The sequence below is a fragment of the Gouania willdenowi genome, chromosome 9 (genome assembly GCF_900634775.1).
Source record: "Gouania willdenowi chromosome 9, fGouWil2.1, whole genome shotgun sequence".
Lineage (NCBI taxonomy): Eukaryota > Metazoa > Chordata > Actinopteri > Blenniiformes > Gobiesocidae > Gouania > Gouania willdenowi.
In genome coordinates this window covers 30,352,841-30,366,303 of record NC_041052.1, presented here as the reverse complement: position 1 = coordinate 30,366,303, position 13,463 = coordinate 30,352,841, and the positions used below count along the sequence as shown (strand labels likewise).

Here is a 13,463-nt window from a genome sequence, read left to right as displayed (position 1 = left end):
TACAAGTGTTGGGAAAACTCCTGGTTCTGTGATTTCTAGACCAGTGTTTTTCAACCTTTTTTGAGCCAAGGCACATTTTTTTCATTGAAAAAATCACGAGGCACACCACCAGCCAAACATGTTAAAAAAATGATACTGTGTAGCCTATATTAACAATATAGCCATTCTCATCAAAGTGTCTTGAATAGGAATCAAATAAACACAAAGAATAAAGGACTTTATCATCATTTGTATTTCTTCTTTCAAATAAAAAGTGCACTTAACATGTCCACTTCAAAAATACAGCTTGAACATAACAAATGAAACAACAATGTGGTCTTAAAGGTAGTAGAAAACGTCAAAGTGTTTTGCAAACTCTAATTCTGTCCAAAATTATTAATTACCAGGAATACAGAAATATCGTGCCCGACCTGCTGCCATCTAGTGTTATGGAAGAGTTTTACATGATTACGCTCTCAAGGTGGGTTCACACCGAACGCGACTGAAGTGACTGAAGCGATGCGATTACATTAAAAATCAATGTAAATGACGCAACGTCAATTTATCCCCCCTTCAGCGACGCGACTTGCATGATCAAAGTTGAAAAATGTTAACTTTTTAAGCGACGTGAAGCGATATCTCCCGTCCTCCACTGTCTGTAGAGCGGAGGCAGCAGCCCCTCCCTCCCTCCCTCCCGCTCCCGCTTCAGTGCTGACGGCTGCAGCGGAGGCTGTTCTACTTCCTCAAAGTATCAGGTTCAAAATTAAAGCGGTAAATTTCTTTAAAACCACAGTAACTACTGATCAAACACATTCTGAGTGAAGTCATCCTTTAATATCTCCGTTAAGTTGATCATTTAACCGTAGAAGCGGAGCAAGAAGGAAAAAAAAAAAGACGTCATCAACACTCTCTCTCTCTCTCTGTCTCTACCCTGTTACCGGGGCCACACACACACACACACACACACACGCACACACACACACACACACACACACAGCTCCCTAGTGATCGCGTCGCTGGAGCGATGAAATGATGGACTGACAAAAAAGCACCACTATGTGCAAACTACCGATCAGGGACGATTTAAGGCAAAGGCATCGCTTCCGTCGCGTTCGGTGTGCACGCACCTTTAGTCACTACTGCAGCACGGACACTCGACAATGGTATATTATTTGCAGATAATAATTAATATGTTTTCAAAATTTTTTTTTAGACCAATTAGGTGAAATTGGATAATTTCCCACGGCACACCTGACGATCTCTCGCGGCACACTAGTGTGCCGCGGCACAGTGGTTGAAAAACACTGTTCTAGACAACCTAAAAAAAAATGACATCACCGCCTCCTTTCCTTCAGCCCGCCTTCATTCACACATAAATTGCTCTACAGTTCCTCCGTGATTGTGATTGGTCTGACGCTGCAATGTCCACCTCTGTCACTGGAGCCTGGGTTAGTGAACATGTTTATATCCTGCTTTGTAGGACAGCTGCTCTCTGACAGACAGTGTTTGGTTAGGTAAAGCTAACGGAGAGATATCAGGATTAGGGATGGGAATTGATAAGAATTTAGCAATTCCGATTCTATTATCAATACTGCTTATCAATTTGATTCCTTACCGATTCTCATTGGGTGAGGGAATTAAATAATACAAATTAATTTGTTTGCTTTAACTCTTTATTATATTATCTATGTCTCTTTATTTTCCTGCAGAGATATCAGCTCTCTTTTAATCCACCAGGTATAGATTGTTTTTACTGGATAATAATATATAAAAAAAATTATTATTTATTATTATTATAAAATACAACACATTTTGGCTACAAACATTTGAGAATATTTACAGTGCTCCTTTTGAACTTGAACAACTTGATCCAAAACTAATTCAGACATAAAATAATTATTCTGTAAAAAAGAACATATTAACCAAAAGTACAGCTGCACTTGTTATATACAGTATTTAAATGGTAAAGCTTTAGTTTAGCCTTTGTTTACATTTCTATAAATGATTGTTCTATGTGTCATCAGCCGTGTGTGTGAACGAAAAAAAAAAGTCTGTGTGTGAACGTGTGAAAGATCAAACTAAAGACAATGATCAGTACCAGTCCGTCTCCCGTGTCTGACTACTTGTAATGAGGACATAAACTGGCGACGAGGTGTGTGTTCTTGCTGAAGGTTGTTGTTTTTGGAAGAAAAGACCGTACAAGAAGCAACTTTTGCGCGAGTGTACAGAACACGGAAGTGACTAGTGTAGCAACAGTGACGCTACAAACACACCACGGAGGGTGGAGGAGGTGGATTCTCCGCGGAGGACAGCAAACAACTATATGGTGGAAGGACCTTCACTTGGTGCGAGCATAAACACAATATACAGGACCTGGAGGAGTTTATTGTTACGTATTTGCAACGTAAGAACCGATAAGCGGAATGGACGGGCAAGCAAACAAACGATTCCTAGGAATTGAGATTACTGGGAACCGGTTCTCAGAAAAAAAACGGTTTTCGATTCCCATTCATAATCAGGATATACTGATCCAGCTTCAGAGGACAGGCCTGAGAGAACTGACTGACAAAGGACACAGGAGACACAAACACATATCAGAAACGATAGGAGACAAAGGAGAAGGCAGACAGACAAAAGGACACATGACATGCACACAAGGACAAATAGTAGGACAAAGAAGGACAAATGGGATGAAAAGACCAACATAAGAAAGGCAAGATAGACAGATGGACACAGGAGAGAACAGACAGATGTACAGACAGGCACAAGGATAAGAACAAGGACAGATACACAGGAGAGAATAAACCACACAGTCTGACACTCTTAATTTCTCCTTTGCAAGAGGACATTTATCAGTTCAAGGGACGACCAACAACTGCAGAGAAACCTCTGTCTGACTTCAGAGGACAGCTGATGAAGACGAGGAAGAAAGTCACAGACAAACAATGAGTCGAAGAGGACGAGGACAGATGGCTGGACGTTCATACAGGAAGGTAAACGATGCACAGGATGTAAACAGGAAGGGGCGTGGTCTTCATCTCCTTACCGTGGCGTCCTCGGAGGCCTTACGGCATTTGAGGTCGGAGGTCGCGGTGATGCACCTAAAAGAGCTTTTCAGCTCGGGCTCTGCTCTAGTTTTCCTATCCTACAATAAATGATACGATACGCACACACACATTAACACACGTTAACACACACACAATACAATGCACACACACAAGACTCGCGTCCACTCAGCACTTTTCTGCTCCCCCTGCAGCCCTCTGGGCACACACACGCACGCACGCACGCACGCACGCACGCACGCACGCACACACACACACACACACACACACACACACACACACACACACACACACACACACACACACACACACACACACACACACACACACCACACACACACACACACACACAGCGTGTACCATCTGCACACACACAGCAGGTTAAACAATCACACGCACATGCTTGTTATTTTTTATCTGTGTGTGGGTCTGTGTGTGTGTTCCAGTAAAGCAGTCTGCTATTGGTTTTCATGCCTGGTGACACAAGCAACCACATACAGGTAAACAAACAAACACAAGTAAACAGAGACACACTGGTAAACAAACCAACAAAAAAGTAAACAAAGACACACAGGAAAACACACACAAATAAACAAACAAACACAGGATGAATGACAGTGACTGTGATCATTATACCAACACTGAGCTGTTATAATGTCCTATGTGGGCGGGACTTATGGTCACATGTGTCTGCCATCACCTGAGGCCTGTTCCATGAAGCTGGATTAACTTATCCTGATAACTCTCTGTTAGCTTGATTTAACCAAACATTTTTAATCTCATATCATCTGTTTTACGTCACATGATCACATAAACATCCACGTTTCTTTAGGATGGAAATATTGGATCTACCTGTATGCAAACATAGTCTTCCTCTCCTGACATCATCTCAACCAGCTATCTGCTAAGAAAGGGCGGGGCATTTTCCAAGAGAAGTGATTGGTCAGGAAGCGGGGCTTTTATACTATCTGATCTCTCATCCAGAACTGAACCTGCTCCAGACCAGCTTAGCTGTTCAGCGTCAGCTACCATAGTGATTTACCACATTTAATAAGTTAATCAGCGCGGTAGTACAGCACATACAGGGTTAATCCTGAGGTTAAACCAGAAAAGAGGAAATCCACCTTCATGGAACAGGACTCAGGTTGACCTTTGAACTTTTCACAATAACAGCCCCATCTTTAACCTGCATACTCGAAACTACAAAATATTACATTAAATTAAATACATTATATATGATACTAAATTACACAATACAGTAAATTACATAATATAATACAACATGACTAACATTATAACTTACATTACATGACTCTAATTTACATTATATACTGTATGACACTAAATTACAATTGACGGAACAGGGCAGTGTTTATATCTTCAGAGAAGCCCCTCCCCTTTTTTCCACCTGTTTCCCGTTGATCGACCCTAAACCCAGTCAGCCTGTGCACATATCCAAAGACACACCCACGTCTCTGCCCCTGAGCGTCAAACGTGAGTCACGAACAGCAAACATCCTCCTGAAAAACAAACTAAAGATGTCAGATGGGTTAAATTGTGGCGTTTGGTGAGCATTCGGTCCTGCAAAAAGATTAAAAAGAAAGAAATGCTGCCGGACTAGAGATGAGCAGGAACAAGAAAAGATTATATTAAACAGAGAGGAAGCGGAGCTTCGGCAGAGCAGGTACCTGCAAGTTCTTCCTCCACACGTTGACGGCGGCAAAGGCGAGCTGCATCTGTTTCCTCCGCGCATCTTTGTGCCGCTTGTAGGCGATCTCAATGAAAATCAAGAAGATCCCAGCAACGATTCCTCCGGCCACAAGCATGAAGACGCCTGATGGGAGGGGACGTAGTTAAGCAACACAAAGAGTGAGTGTATGCCAATACAATCGTGCCACGCCCCCTTACAGAGGGGCAGTGGAACAGACCTGCCATGTTCTCGAAGGTTAGCGTAGCCGGAGCGTTGCTCCTGGAGTCACACTCCTGGTATCGAACCCATGTCTTGTCCAAATCCTCCATGAAGCCGTTCTCATGAGAACTGTGGAAAAACAACAGGCTTGTTAGGGGTCAGCAAAGGTCATCAGGAGTGGAGATCTTTTGTCTGGGGTCTTTGATTGGGATCATTGGTTGCAGTTTCTTTGGTTGTGGCTCTTTGGTTACCAGTGGTCATTGGGTTCTTTGATTGGGGTCATTGGTTGGGATCTTTGGTTGGGGGTCAATGGATAGAGGTCTTTTATTGCAAGTTCTTTAGTTGGGGTCATTTGTTCGGTGTCATCGGTTAGGGTCTTTTGTTGCAGGTTCTTAGTTTGTGGGGTCAATGCTCACTTGGTTGGTGGGGTCAGTGCAGTACCTGAGGATGGCCAGGGAGACGTTCTGCTTCCAGGGACTATCCTTCCTCATCCCGATTCCAAAGCCTGACCTGAAGAACAGCTCCCCGGTCGTCACCAGGTCACACTTCTGAGACGCTTCAAACTCCAGCACGGCGCTGTCCCAGATGAAGGCGTGCAGCTTACTGTGGGACAGACTGGGTTTTAGACAGTTATAGACAGACACTAATAGACAACTACAGACCGGTAAGGACACTGATCCTACTTGTCTCGGACAGCCTGGATGGCCTCAGCGGCGCTCTCGTAGTTGTGCTTCTCCATGTGTCTGTACATGGTGCTGAGCTCCACCTGCCGTCTGAAGTAGATGTCCACTGAGCTCTGCTTCACTGTGGCGTAGATGAACTTATCTGAAGGGTTCCTCAGCTGGGAGCAGAGGACACGTGTCATCAGAGGATGGAAAGCTAATAGGACCACACTAAAAACTGGACTTACTCTGGGAGGGGGAGTGGCCTGATTTTGTAAGTGAAGGGGCATGGTCTGTAGGTTTAGTAACTGTAGGGGCGTGGCCTGTTGTATAGTTAAACTACATGGCTTGATTATTATGCAATGAAAGGGGCGTGGCTAATGTACCAGACACTGTTTTCTGTTTTTCTCTTTTGAGGACTGGAGTGTCCTCAGTCTTGTAGTTTGTTATTGTGTGTCTAACAATAGGGTGTTGTGTGTGTGCGTTGTGTGAGTGTGTTTTGCGTCCCACCCTGGGGTCATTGATGCCAGTGATGCGCTCCTCAGGCCGGTCCAGCACTAGGAAGGCTGCCAGGTTGGCGGTGTACGATGCCACGATGATCATAGCAAATCCTGCCCAAACCATCCCAAGGATCCTAGCAGAGAAACTCCGGGGTGCTCCTGAACACACCGCCACAACAACAACAGCCACATAATAAAATCACTCGTCAGAGGACAGGCAGAAAGACTGAAAGACACACAAACCTTCTCCGATCCCAGAGTTCAATAAGACGCCCCATGAAAACCACATCGCCGATGACAAAGTCAGGGCGTCTTCTTCTTCCTCTTCACTGTTCACTTTGAACCTTCCAAATGGGCTACAGACAGAGGAACAGACAGACAGAGAGAGAGAGGGACAGACCGAGGGTCAAACAGACAGAGAGGGACAGAGTGAGACAGAAACTTCTATTAAAGCCAACATTGTTCAAAGTCACTGGTTGCCATGGTGATCATGTAGGAACGCTGTTTAACAGTCAACAGGAAATCTGTTTATTTTTGTTAGTTTTTCGTGATTTGATTCTCGTTGAAATGTAGAGGCAAATGTTATAACAGCTTTAGTGCCATCCTCACCCTCTCCACTAGAGGGGGACATTGCCTACTGTCAGCTTCCCTCCATAAACTCTGAGTGAACATACCCTGTGATGGGAAACTGAGTATCCAGTTCCATTACAGCTGGTATGAAGTGGGTCAATCAACTCTGAGTATGTAAACCTTGAGTTATTCACGTGCACAAGCGAGATGAAGCCATTATCAACAAAGCAAAGATACCATGAGCTACCATGGCAACAAGTCGGAAGAGAGCGACCTTATTTCACCCCGATGGAGCCATAAGTTCTCCTGCAAGTATTTGGGGAATATGGGCTTGTTCTAACAAGAAAAGGTGACACCGTAGCAGCTGCCAAGGAGAGAATACGGGCTTGGGAGGAGATTGCTGCTCGAGTGAATGCGTAAGTTAGAATGCAGTAACTCAAACACTCAACAGTTAACCATACTTAAGATATATGACAAGCTTGTTGTCTGGAAAGGGTTCCTTAGAGATACCAGGGGCCTCATTTATAAAAGTGTGCCGAGGTAAGCGCACTTCAGCTGGTGTACGTTAAAAACCAGGAAATGTGTGCAATTTTTTTTTTACGATTTAAAAACAAGAGCGCACGTACGTCCCACGCCTTTTTCCGTTTATAAATAAAAATCAACTCGAAAGTTATCACACTTGAGGAAATGCCTTACTCTACCCATATGGTGCCCATAAAAGGTCCGGTGAATGCCCTTAATGAAAAATTCACTAATATAAATTTCACGGTGGAACGAGGGGGAAAATCAGCAAATAAAACAAATTTCACTCAATGTGAGGTGGAGTTATTAATTGTTGAGGTGAACACACGCAGGAGAGCGTAACTTGGTGACAGTGCGTATTACGAATGATAGAAAGGCAGATCGCGTTGCGTTGCCTCATCAGACTGTGACAGGTGAAAAGTAAACAATCACACATAAAAGCGGAGGAGAAAATGTGGATCACTCCCCATAGGAAGAATGTCTGTTCAACAGGTGGAGGAGAGGGGTGGAGCTCAGCCTCACAAAAAGCTGGAGGATCAGTGGAGATTGGGGTCCTGCCTACAGATTGAAGATCCTCTCCCTCCAGTGTATCCCGTGCACCTCGTCTTCCAGCAGTGCCAAATAAGCCATTGTGCATCTTTACGCATTAGAGCGTGATCCTTTTTATAACAGCTACACGTGTTGCAGCCAATTGATGAGCATTTTTGCGCAATGATTGTGTTTTGATTACAATTATTATTATTATTATAAAACTGTATTTGTAGGCGCGCGCACGTCACCCACTCCCTGCAGGTGTCAGTTTCCTCTTCCGTTTTTGCATCTTTCAAATAATGTGTTGTGAAATGTTTAATGTGTTCAATTATTTCACACAAATTCTATTAATTTCACAGAGCTGTCATTATTTTCATCCTTCTCCTGTTGGTGTTTGAGTTTCCCGTTTCTCGTGATTTTGTGTGTACGGCAGGGTCAGAGCTGCCGTGGAGGTGCACACATTCTCTCCTCGGGTTTTTTTTTAAATAAATCCCAAACTTTGCTTATTTGTGGCGTACGCTTTCTTTTTTACATACACAGCGTTTATAAATAAGGCCCCAGGGCACAAAGAAGGTGCGTTTAATAGGATTTATTTTCTCTGATCACACACTGACGGTGTGTTCTGTGTGTCGCCTGCTTCTGCAGGCTGTCAGACCTCTCTTCCCACAGCTCCCCTGCAAGATATATAGCAGGTGTGATTAATCACAATGCGCTACACCTGTGATTAATCAGTAACAGTCGCACCCCTGAATCACATCCCACAGAGCCTTTCCCTACCATGCTAACCACCCACCACAAGATCCTATTAAACATGCATGAGTAATTGCTTGAAAATGTTATGTTCATTTCGGGTCAATCCAACAGGAGGAAAGCGCACTTGGCAGCAGCTAAAAATGAAATATAGAGACATCATTCAGAACGGTAATGCATATTTAGGTCATCATCTCGCCACATTTAGATTGATATGTTTTTTAAATTGGTGTATTATATTGAAGGGTATAAATGTATATTCCTTTAAAATGACATATTGTATCAAAGGAACTTTACAAATGACGGCTTTTTGTGATGTTACAAATGTATGGTCCAAGAAGAGTGTCATGGTAAATTAAAGTGTTCCTTGAGAATTGGATATTCCTTAAGAAAAGAAAGAGTATCCAGTCTTGGACGAAAACACAACTTGCGGTGTAGAGCATCGCTAATTATTTGAGCGTCAACATCGATTAACTTTGGAATGAACGCACAATCCATGACTGACTGGTGTTCAGGTAGGGGGAACCAGGTAGAAACCCAGGGTTTCTTATATAAAACCTGCCAGCGAGCAGGTTCTGTTCACAGAGAATGTTACCATGGTGACAAACTCAGCTAACTTACCTTGCTTTCTAAAACCAAAAACTCAGAGTTTCCCTTATTTGAGCCAGAACATACATATAACCCGCTCTCTGAAATACCCCCGGGATGGGTGAGAGTTTTTGTATTTACCTGAACCGGTCTAGTAGGTAAAGCATCACTGCCACCACATGGACCGACAGACCGACTAACAACCACAGCGTGCTCTGGAACGGCTGCATGAACGAGTCCAGAGTGCTGCGCGGGATTTCCTACACACACACACACACACACACACACACACACACGCACACACACACACACACACACACACACACACACACACACACACACACACACACACACACACACACGTCAGGGTAAAGCACTCACTAGCAATTGTACCTGTTGGAGTCTTACTCTAAATCCTTCCGGAGCCAAAAAAATTACCTTCTCAATGAAGACAATACAGTGTATAAAATACTATACAGTTAAAATTATACCAAATAATGTTATGTAAAGAATATTTTAGTTAATGTATTTGAAGGGCTACAAAAAAAACTGAAATTGTGATAACACATGATCATGCCTGTCAACACATGCTAATTGCTAATTCCTTGCCAGATATAAAGCATGCATATTTAGCTGGCATGTTGGCAGTTAAATTAATTTGTCCCCCACACAATTAAAATCTTTATTTTCTTTCAGAATAGTGTTTTAGTTGATTTAGATATCTTACCAGGGATTTAAAACTTAACCACAGAGGAAAGTTGATGGTCTAGAGTAGCTGTAGGAGCTGAATAGGAAGGTGGTAGAGTCATTGCACAATGTGATATCTCAATTTTATTTAGTGTCATTGTCATTAATCATTAATACCCTCTGTAAGAAAACAACTTTTTTTTTTTTCAATGTTTTCTTTAAAGCTATAAGGAGCCATTGCAAAAGAGTCAAAGAGCCGGATGAGGCTCCAGAGCTGCAGGTTACAGACTCCTGCTCTAACTGGTCGTCAATATACCTGGTGATGTGTTTTTACTAGTGGTGGGACTCGATTTTAAAAAAGTAAATAATTCATTAGAAACTTTGTTAATAGTTTTTTTTCGATTGCTAACAAGCATTGGTCAAAACTGAATTCACATGTTCAAAACTCAAGTCCATGTCGACTGAATCACCTTTCATTACTTTCACACAAAATTAATTCAGTGACCACAGTCGCCAAAATTCATGAACCATGTCCCTGTGTGTCCTAACGTGGGGTCCTGCTGACCTTCTTGACGAGAATGGTGAGTCCCTGGTACTTGAAGGGTTTGGAGAACTCGATGTACTGAGCGCGCTCGTTGTTGATGGTGAGCGGAGCCACGATCATGTCAGCCAACCCACTCAGCAGTTCTCCCATCATGCCATTCCACTCCTTCTTATTACTGTTGTTCACCTGCAGGGGGCAGCAGACTCAACTTAACACATCTCACTCTATAACAATATACACACTGATGCATCACCTCGGACCAGAGTTGGGAGGGTTACTTTAAAAAAAGGAATCCGGTACAATTACAAGTTACCTGTTAAAAAATGGAATCAGCAACTTATTCTAAGTATCACTATATTAAGTAATGCAACTGATTACTTTTGGATTACTTCAATACCAAACATGCAAATAAAGACACAAAAGGATAGAATAGAGATAGATAGATAGATAGATAAATACTTTATTCATCTCCAAGAGAAATTCACAACCAAAAGTTCAGTGAGCAACCTGCTCACTGAATTGTTTTTGGACAAACATAAATTGACCTTTTACAGTCACACTGTATTAAAGGAAACGTTTAGTTTAACACAGACTGAGATAACACAGTAGTTAAAACAAAAAAAAGGTTTTGGAAGGATATCAATCAATTTATGCATTAATTATGAACCACAGATCATACTATAATGATATGCCCATGCGTCTGCCGGTGCCAATCTCCGGCTCTCATAGGGCGCTTGGCGGGGGTACACCCTGGACAGGGCGCCAGTCCATCACAGGGCAACACAGACACAGACAACCATTCACTCTCTCATTCACTCCTATGGGCCATTTAGAGACTCCAACCAACCTCACAATCATGTTTTTGGATTGTGGGAGGAAGCCGGAGTACCCGGAGGAAACCCACGCAGCACGGGGAGAACATGCAAACTCCACACAGAAAGGACCCAAGTCCACCCCAGGACTTGAACCCAGGACCTTCTTGCTGTGAGGCAGACATGCTAACCACTAAGCCACCGTGCGCCCTTATTGTATGGTATATAATAATTGTTATTGTTACAGTTTTGTATTATATGTAAAGAGTTTTTGGAATAACGGCGCTTAAAATAACGGCGTGAGGTAACAGCGTTTCTTTTTCAATAACGGGGTAATCTAACTAATTAATTTTTACGCCGTTACAACACCATTAATGTTACTGAACGTTAAATGCGATGCGTTACATGCATTGATTGAATAAACTGTTATCCGAAAACACCACTGGCTTCATACGCAGCTGTAGTGAGGAGGTGGGTTAAAAACAAGGTGAGCGATTATGATTGGCTAAGGTGGCGTCATGTTTCATGGTAGCCAATCAGAGCCAGTGTTTTTACACGTGTCAGCACACGCGCCACACGCACGACCACTACAGATATGATGAAGTGTGGAGCAGTCCAATGAAAAGTTGGCATTTTAAGGTGGCGATACAAACTCTACTTTAAATTAATTGTGGTCAAAGGCAAGAACGTGCATGTGAAGTGTACATTATATCTAGGAGTGAAGACTTTGTCCACATCCGTTGTAAGCAACTCAAATTTAATGAAGCACCTCACAACAACACACGCATCTAAAAAATCTGAATTCTTTGACATATAGCAATTTTTTTTTAACAGTAACGCAAATAGTTACTTTCCTTGGTATTGAGTTACTTTTATTATCAAGTAATTCAATTATGAACTCAGTTCAGCTGAAAGTGGTATGTCAGGTTTGAACTACTTCTATAGTTATAGTTACAAAGGTTACATACACAACATAGTAACAATTGTCAGCAGATGTTTTAGGTATTAAGATGCTCCAAAGTTTACTATAAATCTATTTGTCTACACTGGTGTCAGCAAGTTTTTCATGTGTCATGTATTGTACAGGTGCTGACTTTAATTCACTGTGTGCCAAATACTATTTACTAAAATGATTTTCTTGATTAACAAATGCAGTTAGCTTGCATCCCGCAGCCTTCTGGTTGAAATATTTCTATTTCCCAAATCATGGTTTGTTATTGTCTTTAAACCTCCGTAACACAACCATCCATCCATCAATTTTCTGATCCGCTATTTTACAGCACAGTGCAGAGTATAAGCAAAGAATGATTTTAGGTATTTCAGACATATTTAAAAGTTTAAAATTCACAATAATTCTACATATGGCATAACTATAACATGGCTCAGGTGGTAGAGGGGGTCATCCTCTAATCAAGAGGCTGGGGGTTCAATCTCAGTCTATACCGGTTTATGTGTCGAAGTGTCCTTGGGAAAGACACTGAACCCTAATTTGCTTCCAGTGGTTGACCAGGACCTTGCATGGCAGCTCAGTCCCATTGGAGTGTAAATGGTTGAATGTTTTGAGACTACTTCAGTGTGGGGATAAAGCACTATATAAATCAAGTCATTTACCACAAAGTGCATTGAAGTTCTTGATGAAAATCAGCAGCTTGGCTCTATTTATTATCTAAGAATGTTCTTGGAGACGCATACACACTCTGTGTTCTTTGTGTAATGGGCAGTGTAAAACATTTCTTGTGTGCTGGTTTAATTTTAGTAGCATCCAATGATCTTTATAACGCGGTTAGCTGCTCAGGTGTATTGAAATACAGCCACTCAGTGAGTCCACGGACAAGTTGGCCCGTTACCTAACAAGTGCGCATGCTGACCGCGCTGTTTGCTCGTGTCATCACAACATTGTTACAACTTGTTTCATGTGTTAATTTGTTGTGGTGAACTGCCATGAAGTGTCGCAATATGTACGCGTGCACTGTGTGTCTGATGCACTGATGTATATTCCGCTTGCTTTTAAAAGGTAATCCCCCTAAGTAATCCCCGTTTTTATAAAAAAAATACCTGTAATCTAGGGATGTAACGATTAATCGTAAGGCAGTTAAAAATCGATTCATAGGTATCACGGTTCACATCAATTATCTGAAAATTGAATCGCAGTACTTTTTATATTTATCCTTGTCCAGAAGTGTTGGCAGCGGGCGTAATCTGCTACTACTTTCTTTCTGGCCGCCTTTTACTCTTAAACATGTTCATAAATGATTCCTTACCCCTTTAGCACTGAAATAATATCTGTAATATTACGTGAATATCTGTAAAAGTCACGTTTTTCTATTAGCTCTGTCTGCTAGCA

At 42.2% G+C, this 13,463-nt stretch overlaps 1 protein-coding gene across 3 annotated transcripts in view; it reads right to left on the bottom strand.

Moving 5' to 3' along the window:
* The window catches only part of grin1b (glutamate receptor, ionotropic, N-methyl D-aspartate 1b), a 53,623-nt gene that overhangs the window by 8,904 nt on the left and 31,256 nt on the right, over positions 1-13,463 (bottom strand). For 2 of the 3 annotated variants that reach the window (XM_028456587.1, XM_028456588.1), the window contains 8 exons: positions 10,329-10,493; positions 9,218-9,336; positions 6,359-6,471; positions 6,126-6,274; positions 5,637-5,794; positions 5,395-5,556; positions 4,973-5,082; positions 4,733-4,878 (listed from right to left, as the gene is read on the bottom strand). In XM_028456587.1, the coding sequence (XP_028312388.1) occupies positions 4,733-4,878; positions 4,973-5,082; positions 5,395-5,556; positions 5,637-5,794; positions 6,126-6,274; positions 6,359-6,471; positions 9,218-9,336; positions 10,329-10,493 (1,122 nt within the window). Of the gene's footprint in view, positions 1-3,025; positions 3,125-4,732; positions 4,879-4,972; positions 5,083-5,394; positions 5,557-5,636; positions 5,795-6,125; positions 6,275-6,358; positions 6,472-9,217; positions 9,337-10,328; positions 10,494-13,463 lie in introns of all 3 variants that reach the window. The other variant, XM_028456589.1, reaches the window with a different exon arrangement.